The sequence below is a fragment of the Genypterus blacodes genome, unplaced genomic scaffold (assembly GCF_046128005.1).
Source record: "Genypterus blacodes isolate CSIRO-AG114 ecotype Tasmania unplaced genomic scaffold, CSIRO-AGI_Gbla_v1 ptg000061l_1, whole genome shotgun sequence".
In the NCBI taxonomy this organism is placed as follows: Eukaryota; Metazoa; Chordata; class Actinopteri; order Ophidiiformes; family Ophidiidae; genus Genypterus; species Genypterus blacodes.
The window spans coordinates 3589784-3604479 of record NW_027466873.1 but is presented as its reverse complement, the minus strand read 5'-3'; the positions used below and the strand labels follow the sequence as shown (position 1 = coordinate 3604479).

The 14696-nt window shown below is 41.8% G+C and overlaps 2 protein-coding genes across 3 annotated transcripts; both read left to right on the top strand.

The window, feature by feature from the left end:
* The first annotated feature begins 399 nt into the window (after window positions 1–399).
* On the top strand, window positions 400–5618 carry ube2d4 (ubiquitin conjugating enzyme E2 D4). The gene is made up of 7 exons (XM_076154217.1): window positions 400–721; window positions 2848–2911; window positions 3103–3134; window positions 3228–3305; window positions 3445–3550; window positions 3907–4000; window positions 4113–5618. Exons 1-7 carry the CDS (start codon window positions 698–700, stop codon window positions 4156–4158), a joined length of 444 nt encoding a protein of 147 aa, XP_076010332.1. The 5' UTR covers window positions 400–697; the 3' UTR covers window positions 4159–5618.
* A 1719-nt stretch (window positions 5619–7337) lies between these two features.
* Window positions 7338–14361, top strand: dbnlb (drebrin-like b). Of its 2 annotated transcripts, XM_076154241.1 has the most exons (14): window positions 7338–7492; window positions 8318–8373; window positions 8600–8712; window positions 8808–8882; window positions 9141–9290; window positions 9756–9833; window positions 10113–10264; window positions 10354–10408; window positions 10939–11013; window positions 11165–11282; window positions 12088–12168; window positions 12385–12455; window positions 12539–12629; window positions 13123–14361. In XM_076154241.1, exons 1-14 carry the CDS (start codon window positions 7410–7412, stop codon window positions 13257–13259), a joined length of 1335 nt encoding a protein of 444 aa, XP_076010356.1. In that variant the 5' UTR covers window positions 7338–7409; the 3' UTR covers window positions 13260–14361. The 2 variants fall into 2 exon arrangements, with proteins under 2 accessions (XP_076010356.1, XP_076010357.1); XM_076154242.1 differs by lacking the exons at window positions 12088–12168; window positions 12385–12455; window positions 12539–12629; window positions 13123–14361 and adding an exon at window positions 11624–12063.
* Window positions 14362–14696: the final 335 nt, after the last annotated feature.

Sequence of the window (14696 nt, the reverse complement as noted above, 5' to 3'; positions counted from 1 at the left end):
CGATCAGTGTTTGGAGTGGACAGACATTCAAATACAGATCAGAAGTAAAACGTATCACAACAACTGAAAAGACAAAATTACCAAAGAAGAATGAATCAAAATGGATATCAAATTAAAGTGAATGACAAAATCCGTCAAGAGTTGACAGAACGGATCTAAAAAAGAGAATTGTTTCCCTAACAGAAGTCGCAACAACAGGTGTACATTGGCAAAATTAAAATAAAATAAAAAGTAGACAATAACCTGAAAACAATTATTGCCATGGTGAAATCACACAAAATAGTTTACACAGTATGTCATATACTATATGTCATAGGTAGAAGAGTTAGTTACGAATCCGTCATGTAATTTGAACTGACGCCATAAACGCGACAGCGAGTTCAAATCTCGCGATATTACCAAACTGACAGCCAGGCACCCAGAGGAGTAGATGAGAGGAGAGAGAGAGAAATACCGTTATTATTATCTCGACTGCTCTGTTGTAAGGTAAAGAAAGACCGAGGTTGAACAAACGTTTTGACGCAGAGGTGACAGTTGAACCCCAAAGCCCCAGGCCTGTAACATAGCAGAGGCTTTTCTCCCTATTACACGCTAGGTGTGATTTGGACGTACGCGGAAACAGAAGCTAAATTATTGTATGTGTGAAGTGCTGCGGTTAGCTGCTAACTGACAGGCTAGCTACATAGCCATTACAGCAATGGCGTTGAAAAGAATTCAAAAGGTGAGTCTTCGCTATGATGCTTTTCGATATTGTTTCCTTTTTCCTCAGTCATTCCTGTGAAGCACATTGTCCGTACATGTCTGGCCCTCCTCCATATCTTAGGCCTTTTTTGCTCGAAAAAGCCTGACTCGTTATGCTATCTGAAATAATTCAGAGACAATAGACGAGCTAACAACTAATGGCGGTGGCGGTGCATTGCTGTTGTAGCTTCCAGCGATTGCCTGAATATTCATTTTAAACATATTCCCAACGCAAATGTTAGTTTATATTCCTTACACACACTTGGGTCAACTCGGAATGACTTATTACTCAAAGGCGAAAGGAAGCTAGCGTTATGCAGCCCCGCGAGGCTAGCGGCTAGCTAAGCTTATCTGGTTTGGACTTTGGGTTAACTTGTATTTCTCTTCTTTTCTCTGCTCGTCACTTGTCTTTATTCGGGGGGTTTTGCACACCGACAACATGGCTGATGGTGTGTTTTAGTCGGTGCATGACAGCTGTTTGCAGGTTGCCAAAATTGAACTCTAGTGTCAGTGTTTCCATATATGGGATGGCAAATGGGGCACTGGAACAGGCCACGGTGTGTATTTATATAACCTAAAGGACACGATTCCTTTCACTACATGTTAAATACCTTGGGTGCATTTCATTTTTTTTGCAAGTAATGTTTTGCCACCTGCGTGTCACATTTTGTAATATTATGTAATAATATACGGTCATTCCTCTTTACAGCAGTTCTTCAAATGACGTCCTATTTGATTTCGGAACATTGTTTCAACTGTTGTTTCTTTGGTCTGAAATGTGTCCCTTTTTTATGCAGTTAATATCTTGCATCACAGCATGATCCCTGATAAGAGATATAATTGTTCGTCAGTTCAGCCCCTTCTAACAATAACAAACAACTGTGGCTGCCCCTGGAAAACATAACAAGCTGTTTGTAATAACTAATCAGTGGTTAAAATGACAACGTTTCATGGTGTCAGAGCTTTAATGAAAGATTACCATTAAAGGTTCAAGTTGAAGAGTCTTGTGTCTGACACAAAGTAACAATTCTCTCAGGAAAAATTTGTGACAGCTTTTTAAAAAAACGTTTATTAGTATGTTCCACTTCCCTACACACATGTGCAGTGCAATTTTAGCAATATACAAAATAGATGTTTCCTTTTTGAAATTCAGTTTTTCAAATTCGGTAGTCTTTACATTTTCATACACCAGCTTTAAAATAAATCATAAATATGTCACATTGTTCAGATGGTCTACTACCTAAATGAAAACACGAGACATTTTTTTGTACAAACTTAAATTACTGACTGATTTGGAAATTGTTTGGTTGCTGGTTTGACTCCTGTCTCTCAGGGAGCGTCATGCAGGGGGGCGGTGTCTAAATCACACTGCTTGTACACAGGGGTACCTCAAGGTCCAGTGCTTGGACCTTTTCTCTTTCCATATACACAAACTCACTTGGCGCAATCATCCAATCTCACGGCTTCTCTCACCATCCCAATGCTGGGGACACGCAAAACTTCCTGTCCTTCCCGCCAGAAGACTGTACAGCCTCGCCACAGATATCGGCACGCCTCACTAATATTTCAGCCTGGATGGAGGACGAGAACCTTCTGCTCCACCTTTTAAAGACTGAGCTCCTTGTCATCCCAGTCAATCCCATAAAGTCTACCAGGAACTTTGGTGTCACAATTGATAACCAACTTACTAAGCTTCAAAGAACTCATTGCTGCAGCCTCTGGGTCACGCAGATTTGCCCTGTACAACATCAGGAACATCAGACGTTACCTGTCTGAGTGTGCAGCGCAGCTCCTGGTACAGGCTTATGTCATCGCACACCCTGAGGCGAGCCAAGCACGTCTCCTTTGGGGTCTTGAGTTGGTGGAATGAGTTCAACTCTTCAATCTGCTGAGTCCCACTCTGTCTTAAAGAAACTTCCAGCCACTGCCTCTTGGCAATTTTGTCCCATTGTTGGACTTGAACGTAGCCTCTTGGCACTTACACTTGTGGTTCCCTCCGGTGTAGATCTTTGTATGTGTTGTAGTCAAATCATATCTGTACGTTGCTTTGGATAACAGCATCTGCCAACTGACTAAATGTAAATGATGTGACTGTTTTGCCTATAGGAGCTAACAGACCTGCAGAGAGACCCACCTGCTCAGTGCTCTGCTGGACCGGTTGGAGAAGACTGTGAGTAGATTGTAATCATTGTGATAGTGTATGGCCATAACTATTGATATGTTATTGCTGTATGTGCATTACCTGCAGTTCTAAAACCAATTTAATCTTCTGTTGCCCTGTGTGTCATTTCACTAAATGTTAAAGTTTTCATAAGTCACTTTGGAAAACTATTGACTCTGTGTCTTAATATTTTCTTTCAGTGTTTCACTGGCAGGCAACAATTATGGGCCCAGTAAGTACACATGAATCTTGTTCCGTATTGAATATGCCTCATAAATCATGAAACTGTCATCCATAAACCTAACACAATTGTCTTGTCTAACAGAGTGACAGCCCATACCAGAGTGGAGTTTTTTTCCTCACCATTCACTTTCCCACAGATTACCCCTTCAAGCCTCCAAAAGTGAGTAAAGCCTTCCTCGAGAGCCTTCCTCAATTTACCAGGCATAAACTCATCTGCTAGTTCAGTTTAACTCAGCCATAGTGAGAAAACAATTGTATGCTTCGCCATTAAAACCCAACATTTGTGTGTTCTGTCGCAGGTTGCATTCACAACAAAAATTTACCACCCTAATATCAACAGCAATGGAAGTATTTGTCTGGATATATTGAGGTCACAGTGGTCACCTGCACTTACAGTTTCAAAAGGTAAGAGATGATGGCAGATGTTTTGTGAGTGTTAAACAGCATAATGCTACAAATATATTCTGTCTGTCTACATTTGTAGCTATCATACAGAGAGTTCCAATTTTTAACTGCAATGTTGCTGAATAGAAGTTGTTGCAAGTAGTTTTCATCCTGATAGTCAGTTGTTTGTTGAATGCTATGTGTCCAAAAGAACTTTGAAGGAGGGATCAGCCAGATGAATGAATTACTGACATGAAGAGAAATTTAAATCTGTTTCAGAATTCAGATACAGGCAATGATTTTTCCTTTCCTTATCTTGTATCTTGTAATCTATTATCGTTATCTAATTACACTCTGAATTCTCATTCTTCCTACAGTTCTTTTGTCTATCTGCTCTCTTCTTTGTGATCCAAACCCGGATGACCCTCTGGTACCAGAGATCGCCCATACGTACAAAGCTGACAGGGAAAAGTGAGTACAGAACTTGCGACTAGACCACCATTCACTCTGCTGACTGTGATACTGACCGTCTGTGGTGTCCATGTAACCGTTCTTAGGTTGACCTTTTGCCTTTCTTTTATAGGTACAACAAACTAGCAAGAGAATGGACACAGAAGTATGCAATGTAAGAATGCCTGTAAGATCAAAAAACAAAAGAAGAGAAACATGTTTGATATTTAACTTAAGGAAAATGAGCAACAGAGGAAAAAATAGACAAGCCCTTTTATTTGGAGAAGGAAACGATGCAATGAGGTACAGTGCCACCTGGCTTTCCATGTGCTGAGCTGCTACCATGTGCTGTCCTTCATGACTTGTATGGATCTGTTGAGCAGGACCTGATGGACTCTTGAAATCACTCCCATATGGAATACTGGAACCTCTACACAGTCCATACCGCCACACTCAGACTTTAAACTGTTACTCCTGCTATCGTGCTTAGTTTTGCTATTCATACTCATCATTTTTTGCCATCAGCGAGTCATGTGCTTCTCAGCAAAATATTTGATTTTTTTTTTTCCTTCTCGGATATTGGTCCTCCATTCACTACTAAAGGTACTGTCTGTGTCCCACTGGATGTCTAGTATTACTGTATTTCCATGTATTCAGTGGCCTTTCTGTGTTATTGTTTTCAAACGGTGTATGTGCAATTGAGACAGAATGTTCCCTGTTCAACACAAAGTGGTGCATTGCCATTACCAGCAGCCGATCTGTTGGCGAATCATCAAATGCTGTCTCGACCCCAAAACAATGTGAAAAATGTTAACAAGGATTGGTTTATATCACCGACTGCATTTGGAAATGTGACAGTAATTAGTGGCTTTGAACATACTGGATGGCTGCTGTAAGAGCTTGCTGGCCTTTGTTTTGCTGTTGTGGCGATCCACAAGTGGAAGATAAGAGCGAATATCATCTTGCATTTTTCTCACCCATGCCGTCATTGCCGTTACATCCTGCCTCAGCGTCCACGGCTGGTGCATTATTACAAAAAAAATACTACTGTTGTGCGACTTGGTCCTTAACGTGTAGCTTCAAACAGAGCTACTCCTTGGCATATAGCTACGTTGTGTGCCACCTCCTCAATGCAGTTACTCAGGTATCTATCCAAATCATCAGCCTTTAGAAAAGGGCACTGCAGTGACCCATGGTGAGAAAAATGACCAGGGTCCATGTCATTTCACATCTAGATATAATACGCATCTAAGTTCACTGGTCTGTTAACATGTCAGAATACTTTAACGCTATGCCTAAAGAGCCAGATTGATCAGAGTCAGACCAGCACTGCTGAGGCTCTTTATGCAGAGGCCTTAACGTGTTGCTGTTCCAGAAGTACTGTCATTTTGTCACTATCCCTCTGCACATCTCTTCATCACCAGTTTTTGTTTGTTTAACAACACTTGGATGTGAATATTTAAAAAAAAAAAAAAAAAGGCTGTAATTGTGCCGTTTGACTTGTATCCTGCTGTGTGCAGAATGGAAATGGCCTTTGGTTAAGCTAGTGTCAATTTTATTCATCGTTGAACTTCAAACTTGACATTTGCAGAAATCTGGAATTTGAAGTGTTGTTTTTAATTTAGTTACTTTGTAAATTTTCTTTCTTTTCTGCATGTCCCATGGCTCCCTTGCCGTGGCAATTTCTCTGTATGTTCATATTCATTATTGGGTCATCAGAAATTTGTTTTGTTTCAGGATTAATAACCTGCACTGACAGTGAAACAGTTTGTCTGGGTGATTATGTCCGTGAGCTTTTCTATTTTATCTTTGAAAGGTTTAGTTTTAGGCGACTTTTCTCATGTCACCAGATTTGGACATGATGTGATGTTTCTTAATGTAATGTCAATTTTAATATAACCCATTGTGGCTTTTGAATTAGGTAGTTAGGACATACTATGATTTTTTTTAAATCATAGCTCATAATGTGCACATGCTGCCAATATAAAGGGAATTAACAGTGTTAGTACAAGAAAGACATTTTGTTACTGATATGTTTTTGAAAGGATTTGTCCATAAAAGTCCATAGTCAAGCATGATAATGTAGAATCTTCGATGTAGAACTAACACCATGGTTTTTGGCACCAAATCTAGATTTTCATCGTTAGCAGCTGTAGCTGAAAGTGTCTTCACAACTGGTTGTCCTGAAAATACAGTATATACTAAAAGGTTTTGGAAATGTATCCTCTGATTGCAGTAAAAAAAACAAAAAAAGAAACCCCAAAACTTTTTGCTGCAAGATCACAATTGAAAGTAACTTGTGTGTGATAGTTCTAGTTCAAACTTAGTGTGCATCGTTGTTAGTTTTTTTTTCTCTGGCTATTTATTTATTTATTTATTTGAAAGCCGAGTATCTTCCAACAGAATGCAGCCCCCCAATCCATGTTTGTTTTCGACGGCCTGATGCGCGTGATGCTGTCTGGATGGACGTCTTCTGTCCAGTGAGCTCCATAGAGTTTGTACAGGCAGCTTGGCATGCTCGCACTCTGGAGAACCTTCTCACTGCAGTTTTCCAGATATCAGGGATTTCGTTACAAATCATCTGCCTGACACCTCTAAAATGTTAGCCTTAACCCTCATTTTGTACATAGAAGACAACATATAAACTGTAAATTTGCTACCAGGGCTGTTTCCTCTAAAGAATATTTCATTTGATTACATGCAACCTGCTAGAAATATTAACACAATACCACGTTTTCCTTTTCTTTTTTGAAAAAACAAAACAAAAAGCCTTGCTTTCTCCAAAATGAAGGATCAGCCATCATCAGTGCATCTTGAAGTTGGGAGCATCTGCCAGATTTGTCATCATTAATATCCATATTCACATAAATTAACAAGACGGTAACCTTTGGTTTTGTCATAACAAATAAATAAAGGTCATTTTGGTTTAATGGTGTCTGCAATTATTTATTGCTAATGGTACCCCGAATCTACATTAAAGTGTTGAAGATGATGTAATCCTCTCAGCAGATACCAACTATAACAGAGACTGTGACATGTAACATTAGTTTGTGTTGTGTTAAATGGGTTTATATGCATACAGCCGCAGGGTAAAATGAACGTTCTGCGTACGTTGAACGCTGTTCTTGAGGGTATGTTTGATTCAACAACCGCTCATGCGAGGTTTGGTCAACAAACCCCAAAGATGGAGTGAACCAAAATGTTTCCGTATGGGGGTCAGCGAACCTACATTAAGCAACTAATTTATTTATCCATAACAATCAAACAGATACAAAGAAGGGTCGAAAATAAGCAGGAAACACGAAAGCTCCGCTCTCTCGGGCTGCCCAAGACACTTTCCTCACCGAGTCCACTCAGCTTCCTGCTAGCCACTCCTCCCATTAGGAAGGGCGCATCCTGCATAGCTAGCTGGCTAGCTCAACTCATCACCATGGCCGTTAACCTCAGCAAAAATGGCTCTGTATTGACGGCTGCGTATAAAGAGGTGGTAGACGAAAAGTCCAACACAAACTGGTAAGGAGCGGAATTATTTAAACATGTCAGCCTTATTTATTTGTCTCTATCACGGTGGCTACAGTGTTGGCTAGCGGTGCGCCCCAGTCAGTCGACAAGTGAACCTTAAACTTAGCTGGAATGGGTCGTAACGGTTACCGGGTTAAGAACAGCTAACCTACTGCGTACTACCAGATAGAATTAGAACATTAATAGTAGTTTAAGCAGCCAGTACAGGTTTGTACACAGTAGCTAAGTGGATAGTGAACGGACAGCTAGTAGTTAATTTTAACTTACTTCTAACAAGTCCAGCTCCTACGAACCTAAACTAAACCAGCATATGTTACAGCCCGTGTTTATATATATATTATAGTTTACATGTTCTGCTTCTCATCTGTCAACATGTTGACTAAATAAGCCCAAACTAGCTACTTCCTGGTAGGTGGCCAACATTTGAAACCCTTGAACGCTTCCTCTCAGTGTTCATGCATCCTCCTCCATCTTTCACTGTGCTTGTGATCAAACCTGTTGAAGGCTTTGTGAGTGTTTAATGGTGACCCGAGTTAATTAAACTCAAGCTGCAGTCGCTCCAGAGAGTTGTAATGACGCCACACTCCTCGCAGCAAGACTGAAACGTGCAGACAGTCTTCATTTCCTTCTTTTTTTGACCAACTTCCACATATCTATGATTGTTACAAATACAATTGTTATATGACCTAATTTTCTGCCTGAATGGGGGTCGAGTGTGAAAATTCTGTTACATCAGCATCATTTTGTCAGCAAGTGTGGAATTGTTGTTCATCTACTTTTAATCTGTATGTGCTAATAACCTTTATCTCTCGTCAGGGCTTTGTTCACCTATGAGGGGAACAGTAATGATATCCGCTTGGCAGAAAAGGGAGGTGAGTACATGAGCAGATGTTGTTATGATGTAATTTGCTTGTTACTGTAATGTCAGAGGTCTTAGTCAGCACCTTTTCAGCGTCGACGTGTAGTTAGGCTGGGAAAACAAGAGGCCGAGACTTTCCAGCATTCTATCGTTTGCGAGAAAAAGAAGAATCTGTCCTCGGTTACGCAGTCGACCACAGTCAGAATGTCTCTTCGCCACAATGTTTGTGTTGTTTTCAGACGGAGGACTGGAGGAGCTGGTTGAGGAGCTGAACAGTGGAAAAGTGATGTACGCTTTCTGCAGAGTGGAGGATCCAAATTCTGGTCTTCCCAAATATGTCCTCATCAACTGGGTCAGTCCATGTCCTTGTCCTCTTGTTGTCCTCCTGACGGCAGCCATCTTAAAATTGTACCAGTGAGGAACAAAGCATCTTCCTTTGTGTTTCAGACTGGAGAGGGAGTGAAAGATTCTAGGAAAGGACTCTGTGCAAACCATGTCAGCTCCATGGCCAATTTTCTCAAGGTAATTTGTTTGATTACTTTCCATTGTTTTGGTTCCGTTTCGACGAGACGACGTTGGATACAAAATAGAGTTGTATAAATGCACTGCGGGCGTCATATATCAGCTTTGTTTGAATAGTATCAATGTCATTCATATCACAGCAGAAAGCCGTGCATATCAACAACCTGTGGGGCAGTTGCACGCACAAATCAAGATAGCAGTGGCAAACGTCTCTTTGTCGGAGTGTTAGAGGAATGTTTGTTGTGTGTGTGTTTCCAGGGGGCCCACGTGACCGTCAATGCCCGAGCAGATGAGGATGTGGAACCTGAGGTGATCATCCAAAAGGTGGCCAAGGCCTCAGGCGCCAACTACAGTTTCCACAAAGAATCCTCCACCCGCTACCAGGACAGCGGCCCGCAGGGTCCCGTGGTATGGACCTCCACCACACTTTTTCTTTTGGCTCGATTCCCCCTTCAGATCATGAATTCCCGACGGTTCTTAAGATTTCCTTTTGCCAATTTCTCTACCACGCCATTTGGTGCGAGTTGTGATCCTGAGAGTTTGTGTGATATCCGTTTTTTAGGTGGCTAGATGCCGGTAGATTGTGATGGCAGTCTGTTGTGTGCAATCTGTTGTGCTTGCTGTGTGTGTGTGTTTGCCCCTCCACACACCAGAGGACAAACACTGTGACATGTTACATTCTGTGTCATCATGTATGGGGTATCTCACATGTCTCGTACCTCTCGGGATGGAAGCCAACCTCCTGTATACTTCACTTCACAGATGACTACAAAACTCAATTAGTAAAAATAGTCATTTGAAAAATGTCCCACTGTATTTTTTGTTATGTTTTGCATGATAACATACATATATCTTTACTTTCCGTTCTCATAGGGCTCAGTGTACCAGAAAACCAACGCTATGTCAGAAATCAGGAAGACCAATAAAGACAATTTCTGGGCACAGGCAGAGGTAAGATCCAGAACCTTCCTTGAAGCATTTTATAATGTAGAATGCTGAAATCCTTACAGACTGCTGCTCTAACTTAATGCAGACTTGAGAAATGTGACATAGGTTTGTACATTGAACCAACTCTGGTATTAAGAAACACTGCTGTTTCCTTTGCTGTAGCTGTTTTGCCACACGCCCTTTGAGATGATGGCAAATATATTAAAATAGGTACATTGGTTTTAATAATTTCCAAATAAAACATATTGGTAAATTAGCCGTGCCAATCTGTTTGACTTGTAGAAAGAAGAGGAGAAACGGCGGGTGGAGGAACGGCGCAAGGTGGATGAAGAACGTCAGAAACTGGACAAGGAGATGAAGGACAGAGAGGCCAAGGAGGCCATGCAGAGGGACAAAAGGGACAAGGAGAGGGCTCAGCAGATCGACCAGCAGAAGTATGTGGGAGCCGGAGCAGTGTGCCCATTAAAGGTTCACATTACCCCACACATCTCCTCCATCTACTAAATGGCCATTTGTTTTATAGGCAATACCAGCAGAAGCAGGAAGCCGAGAACAGAGACCAGGAGAAACAGCGCTGGGTGAGTGTGTCTCTCTCTCTCTCTCCGTCCTTTTGTCTGCAGAGACTTTCAACGTTCACTGACTATTTTTACATCTACTCTGTACTGCAAGTATCAGTCCATCATGCAAAATATGATTAAGCCGTAAATATGGGTCACATCCAAAGGATTCTGCCAATCTGAATATACACGACGTGTTGCGTAATGGCAGTAGTGGGCGAGGCGCCACACTCGGACTGAGACGTGTCCATGCCTGAATAAGAAAGATTTGCAGTCACATTAGTAACTGTAAATGCATACATATTGCAACTACAAGTATACATTTAAAAAAAAATCTATTTATTGCCCTAAAATACAATGTTTTAACCTCTGTAAGGTTACAGAGACGTCAACAACAAGAGTAAATAATGCTTATTGATAAACCCAGTCTGATTTGTATTGCTTTTTTAATACCGTAAAGTTGGTAGTCATAGTTCAGTGCGGTACAGATCTTGTGTAAACATAGCTGGGTCACTTTTGTGAGCAGTGACAACATTAACACACATGCACAGGAGGAGCAGGAGAAGGAGTACCAAGCAGCCCAGAGGAAAGGGATCAGCCGAGGTGAAACTCTGGAAAAGGCTAATGTGAGTTCTTCATAGATCCAACTACTTTTATTACACTAGCCGTGTTGTTTTTTAAAAAAAGCTAATAATGCATAGTCATTGTGTTGTCTTCTTCTTCTTGCGTCCCTTTTGCCACTTGTGATCCACCTCGTCCACGGTGTTGTTGCTTCAGGAGGCCGCCTCTCTCATCTCTCAGCGCTCCACAAACCCCAGAGAGTTGTTCAAGCAGCGAGAGAGGGGAATAACTCCCAGTGAATCCGATGATGCCGTCCCCGCCAGCGCCCACCCAGGTATGGCGCCCGCTCACACTGCCGTCTCTCCTATCTTCTGTTTGCCTTATGGTGGAGGGCATCGCTGTCGCTCTACATCCTCCTTTTTTTGGCGCGTTAACTCTTCTTCAGTCTGTCTCGCTCTGCCGTCGTCACACTGAACACTTTGTCCCTAAACCTCATCGTAGTGTCTTCTGCTTTTCTGCTCAACCCGTCTGCTCTCTCTTTTTCTTCTCTCGTGTGTGTGTGTGTGTGTGTGTGTGTGTGTGTGTGTGTGTGTGTGCGCGTGTGTGTCTGTGTGTCTGTGTGTCTGTGTGTCTGTGTGTCCGTGTGTCCGTGTCCGTGCCCGTGCTTGTGCTCAGGGCGTCTCCAAAGCCCTTTTCTGTCTGAGAGAGCGTATGAAGCGGAGCGAGCCAGCTCACCCCAGCGCCAAGCTTTTCCTCTGCAAGCAAGCGCGGCCTCTCCTCTTCGTGCTACAGGTGTGAGGTTTTACACGCGCACACACACACACACACACAAAGAATGCATACACAGCTTCTTTGTTGACAGTTTCATGCTTAACTTAAACCTCCTCGCTTCATTTGTGTCTGTGTAATTTCATCTTTATGTTGCTTGTAGTGATTCATTTCATTGTGTGTCATCCTTCAATTCAGTGTATCTATTTCCAAAACAAACCTCCAGATGACCCCTCCCCCTCCCCCCTCCACATACCCTCGTGCCAGGAATGCCCCCAGTGTGTGATGAATGTGCCTTTCTACCTGTGTGGACTTGTGAACGTTTCCCTCTGTGTACGTGTGCGTCTGTGTCTTGTGTTTTGGTTGATAAGAGCCTGATGTGGATGAGGAACAGTCCAGGTGTGAGTATGACCAGCATGATCAGGACGCAGCCCCCCTGGAGCAGAAGGAAGGTGGGGCCCATTTCACACGCCAGGCTCAGTGCCGACCGGCGTTCATACATCTTCTAGTAAACTCTGCATGTTCAATGCTGTTGTGTTCATCGTGACCATGGCTGCACATCAGCGTTCCCCCCCACACACAGGCTTTGTTGTCACGATGCCGCTGCCCCCTGCTGGCAGGTAAATGCTCTTCACTGACGGTCAGACTGACGTCGTCTCTTTTTGCAGAGGAGGTGCCGGTTGCTGACTCGTATGTCCAGGAGCCAATTTCCAATGATGTTTATGAAGAGCCACCTCAGGTACTTCAGCTTTCCTGTTATTTCTTTCTTCCATCACATATTGATTCTGAACGCTCCAACCACCTTCCGTGTTTTCTCTGCAGGTGGAGGAGAGTAAAGTGACTGAAGTGAAAGCTGAGGAGGCACCAGCAGACAAAGGCACCTGTGCCAGAGCCTTATACGACTACCAGGCTGGTGGGTGCTGCATCACTCGCCTTTATTTAAGTCAGCAATTGAATTTACTTTTTAATATTAAAAAGATATACAGGTAAACAAATGAAAATGACAAACTGCTGCTTTCAAATGGTTAATTATTGGTCGGACGAAATCAAAAAATGTAACTCTGATCGGTCAGTTTTAGCTCCAGCATTTTATATTTAACACATGAATTGGATTATTTTGATTGCTTGGACAATTTATCATGGAAAAGATCATTATTTTTGTCTCAATTAATTAAAAAAAATTGTTTAACTGAAATACAATTTCACACACATTGTAATCAGTGCAGTCAGCACATATTTATTTTTTTACCTATGGCACAGCTCTCAATGACTGGATTTATTATGTTTAGATAATACTTCACTCTCATACCATCTAGTGTGCAGTCCCAGGTTCTGGCTGTAATTATGAAAGAAAAGAAACCCGGCTGCGCTGATGCTGACTCGCTGCTCTTTCCTCTTCCTTTCAGCTGACGACACGGAGATCTCCTTCGACCCCGACGACGTCATCACCGGGATCGAAATGATCGATGAAGGCTGGTGGCGAGGCTACGGCCCAGACGGCCATTTCGGAATGTTCCCGGCCAATTATGTGGAGCTCGCTTAGCCTGGTTACACTTCCCACATCGTCACTGTGGAGGAGCTCTGCCGTGGAAAAAACACACACACACACACGGCCACACACAGCAAGCCAGACCCTCGCTCAAAAGTGAGCTGATCAGACTGAAATAGAGTAAACGATCCTGCGCATCAACGGACCAATGAATAGAGAGTAATATTGGCCAGAAATCTATTTTCATTCAATCTAGTAATTCTGGTAAATTGTTCATGTTGATGCAGTTGATGGCATAGTTTATGATTTTGTAAAAGACCCGTACACCGACCAAAACTCCCCAAAGCTCCCAAAATGAACCTTTACCTACAAATGTGATGCCTTCATTAACATTTCTGTCAAACTGCACTTGTTTCACATTCCCTTAAGTGTAACTTCTGTTTTTATTTCAGGTTTGATTCTGATGTTTTGTGTAGCAGTCGTTCCATTTCAGGAAAAAGTCAAAAGATGTCGGTACCAGCTACAGTTTTGCATTTGTTTTTTGTTTTTTTGACTGAATTTTTCCCTCTTTATGTGATTGAATTTCCATCCTGTGTGAATTGCAGAACATTTCGTACTGGTTGTTGTTAAGATGAATATTTAAAATCAACGGAATATGTTTGCTGTGCTGAGTAGCTTCTAAAACGAACCCAGTTCAATTGTGAGTGTGTAACGGTTTCCATTTCTTGCCCCCACATGCTCTTATTATCCAATCATTTCAACATATTTAACCTTTCAGGGGCGATTTGCAAAGAACAAAAAAAAGAGACATTTCTGTTTGTTGTTTTGTTTTTTTTAATTTCCTGGATCTCACTGGTCTGAGGTTGAGTGTGTGTGCATCCATAGAGGAGTTATAATAAGTAATATATCATATTATTGTGCCATAAAGTGGATAAGTGAATGTGATTCTCTCAAAAGATCGTGATGACAGTTTAACAGACTTATGCAACTTCACTGTTTTCAACTGGGAACTTTAGCTTTTTTGCTTTTTGTTTTGTGGTCAGAAAGAAAGAGATCATGAATAGAAAAAGCATGTGTCCATTCCATTTATATTTGTTTTTTCCAGACTGCGTTGTAATGCACATCCTTCATAATAAAGATGTTTTCTTTTATATTCTATAGGCTGTTCACATTATAAAGTAAGAGTGAAATGTTTGAAATGTTGAGGGATTTTCAGAGGTTTAACTGAAACTCAGACGTGAGTGTGTGTGTTCTATAAAACCAGCTTCCTGGAATGAGGCCAGAAAGGTGATGACGGGGGAATTCACATGTAATGCACGAGTTTCATTTTCCTTTGAGATACACGATTTTACTGCTCCCACATTTTTTATGATTAGATCCTAATTCTGATGGAGAAACGACACAGCATTAATCATAACATACAAAAGAGTTCACACAAGAATTTGGATTATCTAAGTACTGCTACATAAAAAAAGAAGTGCCCCATATAAA